Source organism: Syngnathus acus, chromosome 19 (assembly GCF_901709675.1).
Source record: "Syngnathus acus chromosome 19, fSynAcu1.2, whole genome shotgun sequence".
Lineage (NCBI taxonomy): Eukaryota > Metazoa > Chordata > Actinopteri > Syngnathiformes > Syngnathidae > Syngnathus > Syngnathus acus.
Genome location: NC_051103.1, coordinates 8485656 through 8505954, shown reverse-complemented (window position 1 = coordinate 8505954; position 20299 = coordinate 8485656). Strand labels below are relative to the sequence as shown.

At 54.2% G+C, this 20299-nt stretch overlaps 3 protein-coding genes across 7 annotated transcripts; 1 reads left to right on the top strand and 2 right to left on the bottom strand.

Annotated features, from left to right (window-relative positions):
- On the top strand, positions 1 to 7924 carry plaub (plasminogen activator, urokinase b). 4 transcript variants are annotated; one of them, XM_037278839.1, is made up of 12 exons: positions 1 to 197; positions 274 to 343; positions 444 to 715; positions 756 to 991; positions 1180 to 1271; positions 1371 to 1424; positions 1503 to 1535; positions 1633 to 1828; positions 1895 to 2043; positions 2125 to 2423; positions 7358 to 7586; positions 7664 to 7924. In XM_037278839.1, exons 1-11 carry the CDS (start codon positions 117 to 119, stop codon positions 7514 to 7516), a joined length of 1641 nt encoding a protein of 546 aa, XP_037134734.1. In that variant the 5' UTR covers positions 1 to 116; the 3' UTR covers positions 7517 to 7586; positions 7664 to 7924. The 4 variants fall into 4 exon arrangements, with proteins under 4 accessions (XP_037134734.1, XP_037134733.1, XP_037134736.1 ...); XM_037278841.1 differs by having other exon boundaries at positions 23 to 197; positions 444 to 545; positions 826 to 991; positions 1371 to 1535; XM_037278840.1 differs by having other exon boundaries at positions 24 to 197; positions 444 to 545; positions 820 to 991; positions 1371 to 1535.
- A 532-nt stretch (positions 7925 to 8456) lies between these two features.
- On the bottom strand, positions 8457 to 10703 carry cstf1 (cleavage stimulation factor, 3' pre-RNA, subunit 1). 2 transcript variants are annotated; one of them, XM_037278906.1, is made up of 6 exons: positions 10615 to 10703; positions 10163 to 10334; positions 9814 to 10091; positions 9538 to 9735; positions 9070 to 9460; positions 8457 to 8984 (listed from the first exon to the last, which is right to left on the bottom strand). In XM_037278906.1, exons 2-6 carry the CDS (start codon positions 10329 to 10331, stop codon positions 8725 to 8727), a joined length of 1296 nt encoding a protein of 431 aa, XP_037134801.1. In that variant the 5' UTR covers positions 10332 to 10334; positions 10615 to 10703; the 3' UTR covers positions 8457 to 8724. The 2 variants fall into 2 exon arrangements, with proteins under 2 accessions (XP_037134801.1, XP_037134800.1); XM_037278905.1 differs by lacking the exon at positions 10615 to 10703 and having other exon boundaries at positions 10163 to 10377.
- Positions 10704 to 10902: 199 nt separating this feature from the next.
- Positions 10903 to 14466, bottom strand: fdxr (ferredoxin reductase). The gene is made up of 12 exons (XM_037278871.1): positions 13883 to 14466; positions 13718 to 13806; positions 13456 to 13551; positions 13208 to 13330; positions 13023 to 13136; positions 12856 to 12957; positions 12638 to 12745; positions 12309 to 12393; positions 11843 to 12042; positions 11604 to 11775; positions 11358 to 11531; positions 10903 to 11263 (listed from the first exon to the last, which is right to left on the bottom strand). The coding sequence occupies exons 1-12, from the start codon at positions 13956 to 13958 to the stop codon at positions 11133 to 11135; spliced, it is 1470 nt and encodes a 489-aa protein (XP_037134766.1). The 5' UTR covers positions 13959 to 14466; the 3' UTR covers positions 10903 to 11132.
- Positions 14467 to 20299: the final 5833 nt, after the last annotated feature.

Below are 20299 nucleotides of genomic sequence, written 5' to 3'. Positions count from 1 at the left end.
GTAGGGGGCCCAGAAGGGGGTGAACATGGCGAGAAAGTGCGTGTGGAGCGCGCGCTTGCATCTGTGCGTAACGCAACTGCCTCCGGCGTCCCCGCCCAAACGTCGAGTGGATTTGGATGGAGGACGCCATGCGGCGTGCTGGGGCATTGGTCCTCTTGGCCTCTATCTTTTGCTCCTCATCAGCAGGGGGCGCCGGCGTAAGCGGCCGACGCGTCTCGCCGCCCGTGGCCCGGCTTTGTACCGAAAGTCCGTTTTTTCCCCTCTCTCTTTCAGGCCGGGGTCTCCGAGCGAGCGAGAAGACGGCCGCCGAGGCAGACGCTTTTGTCGTCGTCGTGGAGCTCAGGTGAGCCGTCGTCAAGTCGGGACGCGTCGGGGCAGGAATGAGGCCGACGCTCGCTCGATCGGGCTGCGGTTAAGCGCGGCGTGCTGCCATCCGTCGGCAGGAATCTGCCTGAACGGAGGAACGTCCGTCCCCAGCCTGACGACGGGCCGACACATGTTCTGCTTGTGTACCGACGCTTTTGAGGGAACCTTCTGCCAGACGGGTGAGAACGCCAGGGAGGGGTCAGGACCTCGCTCGCTCGCTCGCGATTGGACGCCACAGAAGGGCTCGGGCTGCAATCGCTGCAATAACAGGCGAGCGACACTTGGGTTTCGAGTGGAGCCGAACCGCATCGCATTGGCTGCCGCAGACGGACAGCGCCTGGCCCGCTTGGCGCCTAACCCTAACCCGCTTGCCCGCCCCGCTCGCCCGCCCCGCTTGCCCGTGTTTGACTTTCGGATGCCATTACGTGTCTAACGTGGCGGCGTCTGTCCCAGCGGCAGCTTTCCCGGCGGCTTCCGGCGCCGACTGCTACGAGGGCGTGGGGCTTTACTACCGAGGCTTCCGGTCCCAATCGGAGAGCGGTCGCCCGTGCGAGCGCTGGGACGCCGACACCAGGCGACGCTACCTGAGCTTGGACGTGGACGGCGGGAGACACAATTACTGCAGGTCCTTTCCCCTCAACAGGGCAACGTCGGCAGGCAAAATGTCCAGTCTTTCGGCTCGCACGGCCCTGTTCTAGAAGGACGGCAGCCAAACAAGACTCTGTCTCGCGCGCGCGCGCGCGCTGATCCAGCTAACATGCAAGACGCGCAAAGTTGCATGCGCAACCGCGTAGTAATCGGCGCCTCCATCAGGAACGTGCGCTTCAAGCGCCGCCCGTGGTGCCACGTGTGGAAGGAGCAGCGGCTGACTTGGGAATATTGCCACGTTCCTTCATGCGCCTCGCGTAAGTCCTTGTCGTCCTTTGAGCGGGCTGGAGCGCCACTGGCCGGTATGCACGCGGTTCAAAGTCTTGGAGTGAAAACCCCTCGGCGCTCTCCTATAGTGCAACCGTTGGTGTTGGCAGCGCCCACCGAGGCCCCCGGCACCACACCTGCAGGTAAGCCCCGCCCCCCATCTTTTCTCGTTCACGGATTCCCGAGTGACGGCCGGCTGGCTGGCGTTGTTGTGGTGCCAGCAAGCGCTCGGCCCCCGCGGAGCCCCCCGTCCGGTAAGCTGCGCCCAATTCCTGCGCCAGGTGTGGCGACCAACGCAGGCAGGCAGGCAGGCGCGCCCTGATCCGCGCGCCCCTTTCTCTCCTTTGCCAGCGTGGGCCAGGTGCGGGCGTCGTTCTCGCCGCAAGCAGATGCGTATCGTGGGCGGAGCGGCGGTGCCGGTGGAGTCGCAGCCGTGGCTAGCCGCCATCCTGTGGCGCGGCAAGTCCAAAGAGAAGGTCTTCCGCTGCGGGGGCAGCTTGATCGCCCCCTGCTGGGTCCTCAGCGCCGCTCACTGCTTTCCCGACGGGTAGGCCGCACGCTTCCTGAGCAAAAGGGAAGAAAGCCATCGGGTGCCCATTTGCTTTGGCGGCAGGGCGCGCGCCAACGAGCGGCGCTTCCTGGTGGCGCTGGGGAAGAGCGCCCTCAACCGGAGCGAGGCCCTGGAGCAGTTCTTCCGCGTGGACAAAATCATCTTGCACCCCGACTTTGACAACGAGCGAGGCAATTACGACAACGACATGGGTGAGCCTCCGCTAGGTCACTGAAAGTCCGGTGCCAATTCAAGACGTACGTACGTGCGTGCGTGTGCCCGAACGCTCGCAGCGCTGCTCAAGCTGACGCCCAAAGCAAACGGCCGCTGCGCCCGGGAGAGCGCCGGGGTGCGCCAGGTGTGCCTGCCCACCGCCGAGGGCCGCCGCGACCTCCCCGCCGGCTTGCCGTGCGAGATCGCCGGCTTCGGCAAAGAGAAGCACGGCCTGTGGTACCACTCGCAGCTCCTGCGGCAGGCGCACGTCAACCTGTTGGACGCCGGCGTGTGCGGCGCCGCCGATCATTACGGGGACAAGATCACGGACAACATGTTGTGCGCCGGCCGGGAAGACTGGACACAGGACGCCTGCGAGGTGAGCGCGCCCGTCCGGCGGCGTGGCGCTTTGTCCGGGCCTTTTCGTGGCTGGGATCGCTGACGTGCCAGCGCGGATTGCAGATTAGAAGATGGCTGGGACTTTGTTCCCTCCCTCCCTGCCTCCCTGCCTGCCTGCCTGCCTGCCTGCCTGCCTGCCTGCCTGCCTGCCTGCCTGCCTGCCTGCCTGCCTGCCTGCCTGCCTGCCTGCCTGCCTGCCTGCCTGCCTGCCTGCCTGCCTGCCTGCCTGCCTGCCTGCCTGCCTGCCTGCCTGCCTGCCTGCCTGCCTGCCTGCCTGCCTGCCTGCCTGCCTGCCTGCCTGCCTGCCTGCCTGCCTGCCTGCCTGCCTGCCTGCCTGCCTGCCTGCCTGCCTGCCTGCCTGCCTGCCTGCCTGCCTGCCTGCCTGCCTGCCTGCCTGCCTGCCTGCCTGCCTGCCTGCCTGCCTGCCTGCCTGCCTGCCTGCCTGCCTGCCTGCCTGCCTGCCTGCCTGCCTGCCTGCCTGCCTGCCTGCCTGCCTGCCTGCCTGCCTGCCTGCCTGCCTGCCTGCCTGCCTGCCTGCCTGCCTGCCTGCCTGCCTGCCTGCCTGCCTGCCTGCCTGCCTGCCTGCCTGCCTGCCTGCCTGCCTGCCTGCCTGCCTGCCTGCCTGCCTGCCTGCCTGCCTGCCTCCCTGCCTGCCTGCCTGCCTGCCTGCCTGCCTGCCTGCCTGCCTGCCTGCCTGCCTGCCTGCCTGCCTGCCTGCCTGCCTGCCTGCCTGCCTGCCTGCCTGCCTGCCTGCCTGCCTGCCTGCCTGCCTGCCTGCCTGCCTGCCTGCCTGCTGCCTGCCTGCCTGCCTGCCTGCCTGCCTGCCTGCCTGCCTGCCTGCCTGCCTGCCTGCCTGCCTGCCTGCCTGCCTGCCTGCCTGCCTGCCTGCCTGCCTGCCTGCCTGCCTGCCTGCCTGCCTGCCTGCCTGCCTGCCTGCCTGCCTGCCTGCCTGCCTGCCTGCCTGCCTGCCTGCCTGCCTGCCTGCCTGCCTGCCTGCCTGCCTGCCTGCCTGCCTGCCTGCCTGCCTGCCTGCCTGCCTGCCTGCCTGCCTGCCTGCCTGCCTGCCTGCCTGCCTGCCTGCCTGCCTGCCTGCCTGCCTGCCTGCCTGCCTGCCTGCCTGCCTGCCTGCCTGCCTGCCTGCCTGCCTGCCTGCCTGCCTGCCTGCCTGCCTGCCTGCCTGCCTGCCTGCCTGCCTGCCTGCCTGCCTGCCTGCCTGCCTGCCTGCCTGCCTGCCTGCCTGCCTGCCTGCCTGCCTGCCTGCCTGCCTGCCTGCCTGCCTGCCTGCCTGCCTGCCTGCCTGCCTGCCTGCCTGCCTGCCTGCCTGCCTGCCTGCCTGCCTGCCTGCCTGCCTGCCTGCCTGCCTGCCTGCCTGCCTGCCTGCCTGCCTGCCTGCCTGCCTGCCTGCCTGCCTGCCTGCCTGCCTGCCTGCCTGCCTGCCTGCCTGCCTGCCTGCCTGCCTGCCTGCCTGCCTGCCTGCCTGCCTGCCTGCCTGCCTGCCTGCCTGCCTGCCTGCCTGCCTGCCTGCCTGCCTGCCTGCCTGCCTGCCTGCCTGCCTGCCTGCCTGCCTGCCTGCCTGCCTGCCTGCCTGCCTGCCTGCCTGCCTGCCTGCCTGCCTGCCTGCCTGCCTGCCTGCCTGCCTGCCTGCCTGCCTGCCTGCCTGCCTGCCTGCCTGCCTGCCTGCCTGCCTGCCTGCCTGCCTGCCTGCCTGCCTGCCTGCCTGCCTGCCTGCCTGCCTGCCTGCCTGCCTGCCTGCCTGCCTGCCTGCCTGCCTGCCTGCCTGCCTGCCTGCCTGCCTGCCTGCCTGCCTGCCTGCCTGCCTGCCTGCCTGCCTGCCTGCCTGCCTGCCTGCCTGCCTGCCTGCCTGCCTGCCTGCCTGCCTGCCTGCCTGCCTGCCTGCCTGCCTGCCTGCCTGCCTGCCTGCCTGCCTGCCTGCCTGCCTGCCTGCCTGCCTGCCTGCCTGCCTGCCTGCCTGCCTGCCTGCCTGCCTGCCTGCCTGCCTGCCTGCCTGCCTGCCTGCCTGCCTGCCTGCCTGCCTGCCTGCCTGCCTGCCTGCCTGCCTGCCTGCCTGCCTGCCTGCCTGCCTGCCTGCCTGCCTGCCTGCCTGCCTGCCTGCCTGCCTGCCTGCCTGCCTGCCTGCCTGCCTGCCTGCCTGCCTGCCTGCCTGCCTGCCTGCCTGCCTGCCTGCCTGCCTGCCTGCCTGCCTGCCTGCCTGCCTGCCTGCCTGCCTGCCTGCCTGCCTGCCTGCCTGCCTGCCTGCCTGCCTGCCTGCCTGCCTGCCTGCCTGCCTGCCTGCCTGCCTGCCTGCCTGCCTGCCTGCCTGCCTGCCTGCCTGCCTGCCTGCCTGCCTGCCTGCCTGCCTGCCTGCCTGCCTGCCTGCCTGCCTGCCTGCCTGCCTGCCTGCCTGCCTGCCTGCCTGCCTGCCTGCCTGCCTGCCTGCCTGCCTGCCTGCCTGCCTGCCTGCCTGCCTGCCTGCCTGCCTGCCTGCCTGCCTGCCTGCCCTGCCTGCCTGCCTGCCTGCCTGCCTGCCTGCCTGCCTGCCTGCCTGCCTGCCTGCCTGCCTGCCTGCCTGCCTGCCTGCCTGCCTGCCTGCCTGCCTGCCTGCCTGCCTGCCTGCCTGCCTGCCTGCCTGCCTGCCTGCCTGCCTGCCTGCCTGCCTGCCTGCCTGCCTGCCTGCCTGCCTGCCTGCCTGCCTGCCTGCCTGCCTGCCTGCCTGCCTGCCTGCCTGCCTGCCTGCCTGCCTGCCTGCCTGCCTGCCTCCCTGCCTGCCTGCCTGCCTGCCTGCCTGCCTGCCTGCCTGCCTGCCTGCCTGCCTGCCTGCCTGCCTGCCTGCCTGCCTGCCTGCCTGCCTGCCTGCCTGCCTGCCTGCCTGCCTGCCTGCCTGCCTGCCTGCCTGCCTGCCTGCCTGCCTGCCTGCCTGCCTGCCTGCCTGCCTGCCTGCCTGCCTGCCTGCCTGCCTGCCTGCCTGCCTGCCTGCCTGCCTGCCTGCCTGCCTGCCTGCCTGCCTGCCTGCCTGCCTGCCTGCCTGCCTGCCTGCCTGCCTGCCTGCCTGCCTGCCTGCCTGCCTGCCTGCCTGCCTGCCTGCCTGCCTGCCTGCCTGCCTGCCTGCCTGCCTGCCTGCCTGCCTGCCTGCCTGCCTGCCTGCCTGCCTGCCTGCCTGCCTGCCTGCCTGCCTGCCTGCCTGCCTGCCTGCCTGCCTGCCTGCCTGCCTGCCTGCCTGCCTGCCTGCCTGCCTGCCTGCCTGCCTGCCTGCCTGCCTGCCTGCCTGCCTGCCTGCCTGCCTGCCTGCCTGCCTGCCTGCCTGCCTGCCTGCCTGCCTGCCTGCCTGCCTGCCTGCCTGCCTGCCTGCCTGCCTGCCTGCCTGCCTGCCTGCCTGCCTGCCTGCCTGCCTGCCTGCCTGCCTGCCTGCCTGCCTGCCTGCCTGCCTGCCTGCCTGCCTGCCTGCCTGCCTGCCTGCCTGCCTGCCTGCCTGCCTGCCTGCCTGCCTGCCTGCCTGCCTGCCTGCCTGCCTGCCTGCCTGCCTGCCTGCCTGCCTGCCTGCCTGCCTGCCTGCCTGCCTGCCTGCCTGCCTGCCTGCCTGCCTGCCTGCCTGCCTGCCTGCCTGCCTGCCTGCCTGCCTGCCTGCCTGCCTGCCTGCCTGCCTGCCTGCCTGCCTGCCTGCCTGCCTGCCTGCCTGCCTGCCTGCCTGCCTGCCTGCCTGCCTGCCTGCCTGCCTGCCTGCCTGCCTGCCTGCCTGCCTGCCTGCCTGCCTGCCTGCCTGCCTGCCTGCCTGCCTGCCTGCCTGCCTGCCTGCCTGCCTGCCTGCCTGCCTGCCTGCCTGCCTGCCTGCCTGCCTGCCTGCCTGCCTGCCTGCCTGCCTGCCTGCCTGCCTGCCTGCCTGCCTGCCTGCCTGCCTGCCTGCCTGCCTGCCTGCCTGCCTGCCTGCCTGCCTGCCTGCCTGCCTGCCTGCCTGCCTGCCTGCCTGCCTGCCTGCCTGCCTGCCTGCCTGCCTGCCTGCCTGCCTGCCTGCCTGCCTGCCTGCCTGCCTGCCTGCCTGCCTGCCTGCCTGCCTGCCTGCCTGCCTGCCTGCCTGCCTGCCTGCCTGCCTGCCTGCCTGCCTGCCTGCCTGCCTGCCTGCCTGCCTGCCTGCCTGCCTGCCTGCCTGCCTGCCTGCCTGCCTGCCTGCCTGCCTGCCTGCCTGCCTGCCTGCCTGCCTGCCTGCCTGCCTGCCTGCCTGCCTGCCTGCCTGCCTGCCTGCCTGCCTGCCTGCCTGCCTGCCTGCCTGCCTGCCTGCCTGCCTGCCTGCCTGCCTGCCTGCCTGCCTGCCTGCCTGCCTGCCTGCCTGCCTGCCTGCCTGCCTGCCTGCCTGCCTGCCTGCCTGCCTGCCTGCCTGCCTGCCTGCCTGCCTGCCTGCCTGCCTGCCTGCCTGCCTGCCTGCCTGCCTGCCTGCCTGCCTGCCTGCCTGCCTGCCTGCCTGCCTGCCTGCCTGCCTGCCTGCCTGCCTGCCTGCCTGCCTGCCTGCCTGCCTGCCTGCCTGCCTGCCTGCCTGCCTGCCTGCCTGCCTGCCTGCCTGCCTGCCTGCCTGCCTGCCTGCCTGCCTGCCTGCCTGCCTGCCTGCCTGCCTGCCTGCCTGCCTGCCTGCCTGCCTGCCTGCCTGCCTGCCTGCCTGCCTGCCTGCCTGCCTGCCTGCCTGCCTGCCTGCCTGCCTGCCTGCCTGCCTGCCTGCCTGCCTGCCTGCCTGCCTGCCTGCCTGCCTGCCTGCCTGCCTGCCTGGCTGGCTGGCTGCCTGCCTGCCTGCCTGCCTGCCTGGCATGGCTGCCTGCATGGCTGCCTGCATGGCTGCCTTCTTTTTGCGCTCAAACGTTCAAATGAATTCATTAAGACCCCAATGCCCTATATATTGGCACGCTCGACCAACTTTGAGCCGTTTGCGTTCAGGGCGACTCGGGCGGTCCTCTGGTGTGCCAAGTGGACGGGCGTTTCGTGGTGGTGGGCGTGGTCAGCTGGGGTGAAGGCTGCGCCCGGCAGCGCCGACCCGGAGTCTACGCCAAAGTCCGCAACTACAGGCAATGGATCCGGCAGCACGCCGGCGTTTGACCACCGGGGCGGCGACACCTCCAATTGCTCAAATTCTTTCGACACGACTCCGTTTTTCAAGCCATTTACCACTTCAAAGTGTGCTAGCTCCCTCCGCCTACGGTATTGTTTCGAGAATTAGCGTCCTATAGCCAGCCCATCGAGAGGACAGTCAAATCGGCGTGCAGTTCGGTGCTTAACCTGAAGATGGCGGCACAGCGCACACGTAGAACACCCGTTGAGCAGCCCTGAAAAGTGGATTTGGGGAGGACAAACACCACCCCATTTCAATTTCTTTCAAAGTCGGATATATTGTAAGACTTGACCATTTTTTGTTCAAAACTGTTCATTAGATTATTGTTTTTATCCCAAACTCAAGACCAGCTTTTTTGACAATACAAAAGGTTGAAGTAAAAGTTTTGAAACCTTTTGTGTGGTCGATCGCTGCATAGCACTTGGCCTTTTGCCAATCAACGAAGTGAGTTGAGCCAGTCTAATTCATTTTTCAGCTGCGGCTGGGGGATGGCGGGGGCGCGCGCTCACCGCCGGCCGATATGCAAACACTCGCTCGCGATGACTATGAAGAAACCGTTTGTTTGGCTCGCTCACTCACCGTCGAAAATAGACGAGAAGTAGCTGGCATTGTCCACCGGAGGGCAGCCTTGTGCTGGGCCGAGTGGTCGCCGCTGCCGCACGTTCGAGACCCGCTGGAGGTTCACACGCATGCATGCATGCACGCACGCACAAATGACAGATTTTTTCGGGTGACATTTTTGGAGAAACGGGGCGGAATCACGACTGGAATACTGCTTCATGATTGGCTGAGGGCTCTCGAACTGTGTGGAGCAAAGAAGAAAAGGTTGTGAAAATGGGCGTGGAGATGCAAATTTGACAAATATTCTGCCTTTCCAAGCATTTTCAGTTTCCTCGACAGTGGTGTATTTAATATCCATAGACATTGTTAAGGCAAGATTTTTTTTAATCTCTACAAAGACAAAACAATGTTTAATCAGCAAAAAAAAAGAAACTTAAGGTCTTGTGTATGACTTTTAAGTTTGACGAAACAGTATCAAAAAGAGAGAAGACAATTCCTAAGATGAAAAAACAAAGTATGCAAGATTTCACACTTCTTTCCATTGGCGTCATAAACGAGTCTTAGGTTTGCAGTCGTTTGTTTCTCAAAGGACGTGGCGGGGGGAGAGAGCGAGAGAGAGAGGGAGGGAAGTCCATCAATCTGTTGTGGTGCGCCGGTACCAAAAACGGGCTCTGAAGTCATCACTGCAAGTCATAAAACCCGGATTGGTGGGCGAGTGGACAATGCAGCGCACGATGTTGTTGTGACCCAGCGACAGCAGGTTTTTCCTCTCGGCCGTACGTGAATCCCAGCAGCACAGGCTGATGGTGCGCTCATCGGGAAGCAGAACATAATCTTCCGTGTGGTTGAACACGCCCTGCGTACGATGCATCTGACGACCGCTCAGGCCGGCTCCTAAAACGCCAAATGCATTTTGGATAGCATGAATGACTTGAACTATCTCGACACAATTGCAAATGGAAGAAATTCTTGAAATCACCTGTGTATTTCACCAACATTCGGCCTGTGGATATTTCCCACAGTTTGACCACTGAATCTTTCCCACTGGAAAGGATGTACTTGGAGTTCTTGGTGAAGATGGCTGAGCAGACCTCTGCCCCATCATGAGCTTTGTCAAAGGTGGTCACACAGCGATTGGAGACACCATCCCATAGTTTAATGCTGCCGTCCTTGCTGCAGCTGACATAGCTGTTGGCTGTCGGGTTGTAACTAACGCCGCTAATAGTGTCGGTGTGTTGGTCCGCTGGGTTGCAGGACACAAAACACTGGAAGGTGTTGACATCGTAAAGACGCAGGGTGGGGTGCTGTGTTCCAACCAGAAGGTAATCTCCAGATGGGTGAAAAGAGATGGCACGCAGCATCTCTGCTTCCTGAGAAGAGAATGATTTTTTGGGAATCATCAAATATGAGCATCTCAAACACGTAGGCTTTGTGTACAATCGCTGACCTGTACATATTTAAACGCTCGTTTTGCAGAAGGCTTTGAGTAGTCGAAAAGTTTGAGAGTGTAATCTCTTGAGCCGGAAGCAAGGATCTGTTCAGTCGGATGGAAGGCCAGGCATGTAACTTCATCCACGTGGTCGTACAGTGTTCGAATCACCGGGTGATTCTCCATGTTTTGCTGAGCTGTCTCGTTCATCATAACCTATACCCCCCCAAAAAACAAACCCATATACATATATACATACATACATGAGGGTATTCTTAACATACAGCAACTGACCTCAATTGGCATGGCACTTTTTGCCAGCATACGCTCAGTGTCCAGTATCTTGATGGAAGCATCAGCTGAGCCTGTGGCGATGAGCTGGCCATCCCGACTGTACGTGGCAACCCGACATGGTCCCTTATGGGACGTAACATAGCACGTTTCATATTCAGATGCCTCTGGAGACATTGTCTGGACGTCAGCATCGAATTCGAGATCAATTCCCACACCAGGCGCGACTGTATCAGAGCGCCCAATAGCATATTGCACAGCGCTGTCATCATTCTCCATCCCTGTGACACAAATGAGGTCAATGGTTCTTGTCGAGACCCACGCAAGCAAGAAACAAGGTCGAATAACTTACCAATTTTTACCAGCTGGACAAGCTGTTCAGATGGCGACACCACGTTTGCAGGTTTAATTTCATTGACTAAACTGTTGGCGATGCCGGTGTAGCCATCGTAGAGGAGCTGGCTTATGATGAGTTTATACAGATGCTGGCGATCTTTCAATGTTGGTTTTGGTCGATACATCTTCTGTCAAAGGCGAAAAGGTATCCAAGGAAAAGCTAACACGCTGTTGGCAAATTGCTGGCAGCGCTTTAATCGTGCACACGTACGATTTGGGATGAAATGACTCACTCCCTACCTAGCTGCACGTCGTATTGTTAGCTTTGCAGCTCGAGTTCAACCAAAAGCGAAGCACTTCCTTGTATCATGAAATGATCAAACTGACAACATGTGGGGAAACCTCGTAATACTTTCTACTTGAGACAAAAGTAAAACGACTTTTTGTCTCGAAACCACTAAATCACACCTTGGAATTGCACTCCAGGACAAGAGCGTGCTAGTCGACGCGGTTGTTGCATTGGCTTGGCTTCTTCTTCGTCGTCGTCTCCAGCAGCTATTTCGGGGATTTTAGCGTATTACCGCCACCTACCGGTGACCTATATTACGCCATTCTATTTGAGATTCTAATTTGAAATGTAAAAACAAGTACAACAACGGGGGTGGTGGTTGGAACTAACCACGCTATTGGTAGGACGTCAAAGCGGACAAGTGAGTGAGTAGCTTGCATTTTAAAATGTACACCCAGACAGTAAAATGATTGACAAAAAGATTTGATTGTACACTACTGTAATAGGTGCATTCAAATGGAAATATTGCCATCTAGCTTTAAAGTAAAATTGTTGACAGTTGTACATTAGAAACAAAGACGACTGTCATGGTAAATGGCAAAAAACATGGGAGCTCAATGCAAATTCATTGAATGCATGATATTGTCAGAATACACGTCATAGACAGACAGACAATTTGAGAAATGATCCATGATAATCAAGCCCACGCCTCCTCAAGCATATTTTCCACAGTCAGCAGTTTTTCTCTGGGTTTTCCAACTGATTCACCCCTTTTCATCTCCACACTGTCAATCTTTTCCCAATCCGAGAAGGTTACAGGCTTCACTCCTTTGGAGAGAACAAAAACAATGCACTTCAGTGACGAGAACTTTTTCCTTTGGAATGGATGAAAGTCAATCCATCATATTGACCGGAAAGCTACCTCTTTTTTCAAGTAGCGTTCTAATACTTTGTGCTCCAGGCTTAGCAGCAGACATGTCCAATTTCCCTGAATCCACGTCTTCCAGTAGGGATCTTGCAGTGTCAAAACTATTATTCATTGTGGTGGCGATCACACCGGTCGGGCCTGTCTTCAGCCACCCGCTGCAATATAGACCTAAAGGGAAGGAGCAGTGTTGATGAATGTTTACTCGCTTAATTATTGCCGGTTTCACGTGCGGGTAGCTACCCGGCGCTTGCTGAACACGGCCCAATTTGTTCGGGACGATGGCTTTGCCGGAGTCAAACGGGACCGACGGGTCAATGAGGACGCTCTTGTAGCCAACGCTGCTAATGACAAGGCCGCAGGTCACATCCTCGACCTCGTCAGTGAGCACCGCGCGAGCAGCTTCACCTGAACCCTGGTCACGTGCAAGCAGACAAGTTGATTGACCACGTTAATTGAGCAGGCAAGATGTTCAAATCCACCTCCAGTTTGTTGACTGCCAGTCGGACGGCAGCTGTGCCGGTGCCGTCACTATTTGGAAGGACCAGGACAGGGCTCCGGAAGAATCGGAGTCCCCAACTGCGCGAGGCTTTGCTTCTTCTTTCTTGTTCCTCCTTTGTTGGAAGCTCAAGAGCTGCTTTTAACAGCAACTCCGTGAGACGTTTTCTTGGTCTCGGTAAACCTGAAACGGCAAGGGCACTCTTGGCTGGATGAGACAGAGCAACGCAGAGTAGAAAGTGATTCGCAAGTCATATTTCCTGTCGTGGTGTGAAAGTTGGAGAAGATTTTATTCAAGCACCCCTAATCCAACCACCTACCATTAATCAGCTCCGTTGTTATTTCTCTGGGCAAGGTCAGTTGAACGAGGACAGATAAGATATTGTGAAAGGGATGAGTGAGTGTGTCGTGAAAAAACAGCAGCAAGTGAATATTTAGATGACTTATCACCTGGAAGAGCCTCAGGGACACCCTCGAAATCGGACGGCAGCATCTCAGCTCTGGCGCCTGGTAGCTTCACCATTTCTCGAAGCTCCTGTTATTATATGCAGTGTTACCCTGGCTCTTTACATTCGGACATTTTTTCCACGTTTCAATTCTCGACAATTTGTAATCGATTGAATCATTATTTTCTGGCAGTCTTGATGTCCTGTGGCACTATAAATTGGTACCGCAACAGATGTCTGCTTTTGGGGGAGGAGATTCACCATTGTGTTGGAGGTATGATGCTTTCGCCAAAAGACTTCATCATCAGTTGGTGTGATTTGCTACTCGCATACCTTGATCGTGCACGCAACCTGCATGGGTCCTCTTCTGCCGACAATAAGCACCCTGCGGATCTTGCTCTCCATCAGAGCTTCGAGGGCAGGCTGAGCGATGTCAGTCTTCTGCAGGTCATCATATTTTCGTTGGTGACGACAACAACAGGAAAACTGGATTCGAAAGGCTGATTCAAAGTTGAATTGAACCGAAACTATTCCATTATTTTGTCACATACCTTTAAAATATCAGTAGGTGACAGTAATATTCGTGCTACGTCCAAAGCCACATTGCCCTGTCCCAGAATGACTGCTGTTTCACAACTCAGGTCAGGGCTCAGCTGAACAGGAGACAAAAAAGTTTACAAAGTGATACTTGAGGATCAAGAAGGAAAAGAAGACGCACCTCTCGACAGCTTGGCAATCCATTATACCAGCCCACAAAGTCTTTGGCAGAATATACATCAGCCAAGTCTTCTCCAGGTATCCCCAACCTCCTGTTTCCTTCTGCCCCATAGCTCTAATATAACATACAATAAATAAGTACAAATGCTCAAAGCTAGTCCCCCCCCCCCCCTCCAAGCATCTTACCAGTATTACTGCATGGTACGCTTGCTGCAGCTCTTGTACGCTCACATCCTTGCCGACGTTCACGTTTCCGTAGAAACTACAGCGTGCATGTTTTGCTGTCTGCGTGAACGTGTTGATGACATTCTGAGGAGATGAATTTAAATGCTAAATTCAATGAAGTCATGTTACAATCATAATGTGCTAGTATGATAAACTTTTAAGATTGAGAGCCTTTGCCACGGACAAATTCACTCGATCATTTATTTGACCTTGACTTCTGGATGATCAGGGGCAACGCCAAATCTGACAAGGCCAAAAGGGACAGGTAGTCGCTCGTAAATATCCACCTCAACATCTCGACGGGCCTGGGGGGGAGAAAAAAAGCTCTAATTGTAGTTTGTGTTGGCCCCTGGTATCAGATGACTTTTTCCTTTACGTGTTTAAATGTTTCATATGATCACCTGAAAACACTAGCACCTTGGTGTGACGTTCTATGACGCCATGAAAAGAATAAATATGTACAGTATTTACCTTCATCAAATGCTGTGCTGTATAGAATCCTGCTGGTCCGCTGCCAACAACACACACCTTTGGCTTGCATGAGGAAAATGCTGCCACTCCTACAGGCAATACAAATAAATGCTTGATCATTTATTTATAGAGCTGAATATCAGATCATGCAATAAAGGGACTCACCACGTCGATGTATCCATCTACTTCTTCTCCACGTCCATAATGCGACATCGCTAAACAGCTTTTGAAAGCCAGACATTTTGGAATTTTCGGGCTTCAGATAAACATTGGTGTTCCAGTTAAGCAACACCCACTACAGGGACCGAGAGCAAAAGCCAAGGTACCACCCAAAAAAAAAAAAAAAAAAAAAAAAAAAGAGTTCTTTTGGTCGGATTCGTCCACTGGACTGTGTTACCGATGCAGCAAGTTTGAATGAAACACTTATTAACTTGATCACACTATGAAAACTGCATCTTCGAGTTTGTATTTCTTTACTGTGTACCACCAAAAGTAGTCCCACGGAAAAATAAAATCAGCGCAAACGTTCCACCTTGACTACTTTAATCCATCCATCCATTTTCTATATGAAATATTTAAATAGAATTAATTAATATGGGGAAAAAAATATTTCCAAGTCTTCTTGTGGAAGAAATCATTGCAAATGAATAAACGAGTGTTCATTCAATTCAATCTTGCATTTAAATGCAAACTTACAGTTGAATGTTAATTTCTATTATATTATATTTATGATTTTATTTGTGTTCCTAAACTACAGTCAAAATGTTGCCTGTATGTCTGGTCACCCTAGGTTCATCAGTCGTCATTATGTGCTGCGTTGGCCTGTTTGATTCGATTTGTTAATGGCTTTATTAAAAATAGTCAAATACCAAAATTCTGTCTATTTATTACCCATTTGAATTTTAGCCTGGCTTCCTGAATTTGCTCAGATCCTGTGCTGGAAATTTAATATAAATCATGATTTCACCTGAGTATTCTTCAGTCCTTTACCTTTCAAATACAGAAAATAAAACGTATATTTTTGAATCAATTCAACTAGTCTGTGTTAAAGTGTACTTATACAATGGATGATTTCCGTTTCTAAAGTTTTCCCCTCAATTAAATATGGAATTACCTGAACATTGTCAAAAAGGAATTACAGAAGTTGTTTAAAGGTTTTTATTCCATCTCACAGTAGTTACTCACTGCAATTAAGGACTTCAAACATTTACAAACACTGTGTACAAGTAATCGTCCATGCTGTCATTCTGATTTTCCATCATGTCACCATTGCTCATGTTCAGACGACTATTATTCAAGGGGTTCTGGTGTTGCATGAATTCACTGTTCTGGTAGTCTTGCATGGCTTCCTTCTGGTAGACCTTGGTCATGTTCTGGTAGTCTTGCATAGTTTCATTCTGATAGACCTTGGTCATGTTCTGGTAGTCTTGCATGGTTTCATTCTGATAGACCTTGGTCATGTTCTGGTAGTCTTGCATGGTTTCATTCTGATAGATCTTGATCATGTTCTGGTAGTTTTGCATGGCTTCATTCTGGTGACCATTGCTCATGTTCTGGTAGTTTAGCAGGACTTCATTTTGGTGGACCTTGGTCATCTGCTCATCCCGACCAGAGTCCTTTTTCCGGTAGCCCATGGTCATGTTGTAGCTCTCATCTTGCATGAAGTAATCTTTTTGGTGGGCCATGCTCATGTTCTGGTAGTCACGGCTGGAGTCGTCACCGACTGCCAGTTGGAATAAAAAAAAAAATAAAAATAAAAAAAAGTTTACTTCCAAACACTGGAGCATTTTTGCAGAACATGTGCTTCTACTAAATTAGCAGAAGGAACAACTTTCATCCAGCCTCAAATCATGCAGTTTTAGTTTATATTTACTGAAATACTAATTTCATCATTAAATGACCCATTTGGACCTTTAAGAAAAGCATGTGCTGGTTCTATTTTTCAAGTTGAGAAATCAGAATTTGGACATCTTGGCAGTTCTGCACCATTTTTAACACTATTGCCAAATGTGTGCCTTGGCTCAAAAAGGCAGTGAAACTACAAGACTGGGGAGGGAAAACAAAAAATGAAAAAAAATTCCTTACCTTTACTTTGCAGCTTCAACACAGAATCCAAAGCATGAAGGAGTTTAACAGCTTCCTCAAGCAAAAGCCCATCTATTGCAAACAAAACAAGTGTTAATATCACACAATGAGATTTGACTCAATCAATGTTCTTACCTTGCACACTTCCCTTTTGAAGCACAGTATTGTTAGCATTTGGTGTAACAGCTGCAGCTGGAAAACAGGGGCCGCATTTGAGGACACAACCATTTTGTTTTGGGTTACCCTAACCCCCCCAAATGTTACTTACCATCTCCTCCGTTCATCAAAACTGCAAGCACCAGCACAACCGAGATCCAAAGAGCAGCCATTGCTTCCGTTACAGTTGTGAATGAAGAGAACTAACCACATGAGCTCTTATAGCAGGTGACAAGTGATGATGCTAATTGATGCTAATTGGCTCCAATTAGCACCAGCTGCATGACAAAATATCTACATTTAAAAAAAATTAATAATAAAATGTATTCTGCATTTGATAAAAACATAGGAAGAAAGTTGTGGTTAAGGAAGCATAGATGTATGGTGGTGAGCACATCTGCCTCATAGTTAGGATCTCAAATTTAACCCCCCTCCAAGAAATGTATTAAATTAATGATTAATTATCCTAAAAAAATACAAATTGAGGGGGAAAAAATCCAACCGTATATGCTGAGGAACCCCCAACGATGGCAGCACAGAACATCCCTGGAATGAATACGTTTGCTATAATGTTACATTTTGCTGATCTGATCAATAGCATCATTGCTCAATCTGCAAATGACATTACAACCGATGGCCAATTTTGCATCGAAATAAATGATTTGCCATATCAATCCAGTCGATCGGATCTTTGTAACGTCTACCCAGTCTTTAAAACAAATGGACAAGATTCTCTGCAATGCAAGAGATTGAACCTAGGTGGGGTGCAACATACAAATAGCAAAATCCTTGAGCATCATATGGAACCGTCCCTGACTTGGTCTCCATAGAGTCTATGGCATAGACCATAAACAGATCAGGGGAGTACTTTTAGCTCATTCAACTGAGAGTCACTCAAGAGGACGGCATGGCGTATTTCAACATTTTGTATTGACAGGGTTGTGAACACTGTCAATCATTAGCAACACACTGCAACTCAGCATGGACACCCAGCAGACTCATTCCTTGAACAGATTGACTTGACCTCGGTGGAATTTTTAATGATGCCATCTGTATCTTAAGTACCTTCATTCATATGCAGTCAATGGTTGTAGCTCCTTTTCGCTGAACTATCAATATGGTGTTTAGAGAAATGATCAGCCATTGTTGGTGTTGAAGCCCAGGCTACTGCTTTGACTGCTTTTAGCTTTAAAACTTCAATTTTGAATTCCATGACACTGCACAGTGGCTCCTGTGCTTCACAATATTCAGTAGTATACCGGTGTCCTGTTAAGTTTACTTCTCAGGAGCCTTTGACTGGCCCAGAATCTTTGCATTTAAAAAGCTAGGAAGGCTGTGCAGTCATGGGCTTACTTTCTTAGTATTTAAATAAAAATTTGAGAAAGAACTCAGATCGCTAAACTCTTCCTTTCTGTATAAGTAGTTTAATTTCACACTAAATTGTTTTTTTATTTTAATCAAGATAGAAATCAGACAAGCATTACGTGGAACATTACCATGGCTTTATTTATGCTGAAACCAAGATGACACTAAATCATACATTCACAGTCACAACATCATCCATTTCTTCATTCTGGTAGGCTGACAAAAAACTCAGGTCACTGCTCTCATGATTAGCATCACTTTGGTGATTGAGGCTCCTTGCATAGCTGGATGTGATGTTTTGAGGGCCCATGGTCATGTTGGAGGTGGTGACATCCTCCTGGCGGCCCTTGGTCATGTTGTAGCTGGCGTCCTCGGTCATGTTGTAGCTGGCGTCCTCCTGGTGGCCCTCGGTCACGTTGTAACTGGCGTCCTCCTGGTGGCCCTCGGTCACGTTGTAACTGGCGGCATCTTCCATGTGGCCCTCGGTCACGTTGTAACTGGCGGCATCTTCCATGTGGCCCTCGGTCACGTAACTGGCGGCATCTTCCATGTGGCCCTCGGTCACGTTGTAGCTGGCGGCATCTTCCATGTGGCCCTCGGTCACGTTGTAGCTGGCGGCATCTTCCATGTGGCCATTGGTCACGTTGTAGCTGGCGGCATCTTCCATGTGGCCATTGGTCACGTTGTAGCTGGCATCCTCCTGGTGGCCCTTGGTCATGTTGTAGCTGGCATCCTCCTGGTGGCCCTTGGTCATGTTGTAGCTGGCATCCTCCTGGTGGCCCTTGGTCATGTTGTAGCTGGCATCCTCGTGGTGGCCCTTGGTCATGTTGTAGCTGGCATCCTCCTGGTGGCCCTTGGTCATGTTGTAGCTGGCATCCTCCTGGTGGCCCTTGGTCATGTTGTAGCTGGCATCCTCCTGGTGGCCCTTGGTCATGTTGTAGCTGGCATCCTCCATGTGGCCCTTGGTCACGTTGTAGCTGGCATCTTCCATGTGGCCCTCGGTCACGTTGTAGCTGACGGCATCTTCCATGTGGCCCTCGGTCACGTTGTAGCTGGAGGCATCCTTCTGGTGGCCCTCGGTCATGTTGTAGCTGGAGGCATCATTCTGGTGGCCCTCGGTCATGTCGCTGGCGTCCTCCTGGTGGCCTTTGGTCATGTTGTAGCTGGCGGCGTCTTCCATGTGGCCCTTGGTCATGTTGTAGCTGGCGGCATCTTCCATGCGTCCCTCGGTCATGTCGCTGGCGTCCTCCTGGTGGCCTTTGGTCATGTTGTAGCTGGCGGCGTCTTCCATGTGGCCCTCGGTCATGTTGTAGCTGGCGGCGTCTTCCATGTGGCCCTTGGTCATGTTGTAGCTGGCGGCGTCTTCCATGTGGCCCTTGGTCATGTTGTAGCTGTCGTCCTCCTGGTGGCCCTTGGTCATGTTGAAGCTGGGCTGGTCATCTAGCGCAACTTTTGCTGCCAGATGTCCTACACACAGAGCACTTTTTATGGCATGCCACTGAAAACGAGCTAGATTAGAGTTTTCCAACTATTTCTATACTTGGTAAATCTACAGAGAACAGCGGCTTGAATGACTGCAATGGTTCAAGTGATATAGAAACAATTTGTCAGCTATAAGTAAACAATCCACTTGATTTCACCAGGCCAGTATAGTGACGTTTGACTGACTGCATGTGAAGCAAACCAGCAACTTAATCTAAGAGGGAATATTTTTATTATATCTACCAACAAACAGAAAAGAGGCCTTTACTTTTTGGCCATTCTCTCAAAGGGAGTTAATTTGGCTCCTTTTTCCATCCAACATTCAGCTAAAGAGTTGAAAGCAAATGTTAGCAGATTTTCCTCACCTTGTTCATATTGCCGCCGAATGGCATCTAAAGAGTCAAGAAGTTCCTTTAACACTGGTGAAGCATCATCTTTTAAAAGAACACAAAGGTTAGCATTAGCAACAAATAAAATGAATGACAGCCAACATACCTAAATCAGAAGCATTTGAATCACTTTGTGTAGCTCCAGGTAGCGAACAAAGACCTGCAGACAGTGCCACACAAATTGGGTTAAACACTTTGGGTGACAAACAAGACATTTCTTAACCTACCTCTGCCCATAAAACCAGCATGCAGCAGCAGACCCAGGAACCAGAGAGGAGCCATCGTGTCAGGAGCACAGATGCCAAAGAACATGCAACCTGAGCTTTTATAGCAGCTGACAAGTGACCACACCTGGTGCTAATTGGGCTGATTTGCATGAGCTTCGAATATTAAAAAAAAGAAAACAAAAAAGAAATCAGAACGTCAACCTCCAAATGCTCGTTAGAGCCCATTAGCAATAGTCACCTGTCACCTGCTTTAAAAGCTCATCCGGCTGCTCCATCTCGCAACTGTTACGGAAGTCATGGCTGCTGTTTGCCTCTCGCTGCTGATTCTGGTGAATGCACTCTTGATGGACGGAGGTAATGCTCATGACTTGCTCTTGTGTTGACACTCTAATGTTTGTGTGCCTGCATGCTGAAATGAGATCTTTGTTTCGTAGTTGGTGCTATGCAAGATGTTGACGGCTTCAATGAAGTGCTGAGCAATGGTGTGCCAGATGAGTATAGAATTGGTGACTTGTTAGAATTGTTTGTGATTGTGCTTTCTTTCTTTTTTTTGCTGTAGATGTGTTTGCTGATGATGTTTCACGGGAGAGGATTGTGAAACTTATCCAGTCTTTGGATTCCATGCTGAAGCAACAAACTAAAGAAGGTGAGCTAATTGGAGTGTCAACTAAAATTCTCACAGGCAAAAGACCGAATGCAACACAATGTACGTACGTACCTTGGAGTTGAAAGTAAAAATATTGCGTATGGCATCAAAAGTGCATCTTACGTAATTTGTCCCAATTTTATCCATAAACAAATTAAAATGACAATTTTATGGTCCTTGCCATCTAGTGAAAGGATATTCAATTGTTCTGTCTGCAGCTGACTATTTGTAA

Bases quoted from the DNA above. Each gene is read 5' to 3' on its own strand.
- fdxr (XM_037278871.1), bottom strand. From the start codon at position 13,958: ATGTCTGGCTTTCAAAAGCTGTTTAGCGATGTCGCATTATGGACGTGG. The intron at 12,958-13,022 runs GTGCGTCTTCTT...TCTCCTGTTCAG, and splicing joins GATTGCCAAGCTGTCGAGAG to CTGAGCCCTGACCTGAGTTG. The intron at 12,043-12,308 runs GTGATAAGTCAT...TTGCCGTTTCAG, and splicing joins TGTCCCTGAGGCTCTTCCAG to GTTTACCGAGACCAAGAAAA.
- plaub (XM_037278838.1), top strand. From the start codon at position 117: ATGGAGGACGCCATGCGGCGTGCTGGGGCATTGGTCCTCTTGGCCTCT. The intron at 1,272-1,370 runs GTAAGTCCTTGT...GCTCTCCTATAG, and splicing joins CGTTCCTTCATGCGCCTCGC to TGCAACCGTTGGTGTTGGCA. The intron at 2,044-2,124 runs GTGAGCCTCCGC...GAACGCTCGCAG, and splicing joins CAATTACGACAACGACATGG to CGCTGCTCAAGCTGACGCCC.
- cstf1 (XM_037278906.1), bottom strand. From the start codon at position 10,331: ATGTATCGACCAAAACCAACATTGAAAGATCGCCAGCATCTGTATAAA. The intron at 9,461-9,537 runs GTCAGCGATTGT...TTCTCTTCTCAG, and splicing joins GAGCGTTTAAATATGTACAG to GAAGCAGAGATGCTGCGTGC. The intron at 8,985-9,069 runs GTGATTTCAAGA...TTGGCGTTTTAG, and splicing joins AATGTTGGTGAAATACACAG to GAGCCGGCCTGAGCGGTCGT.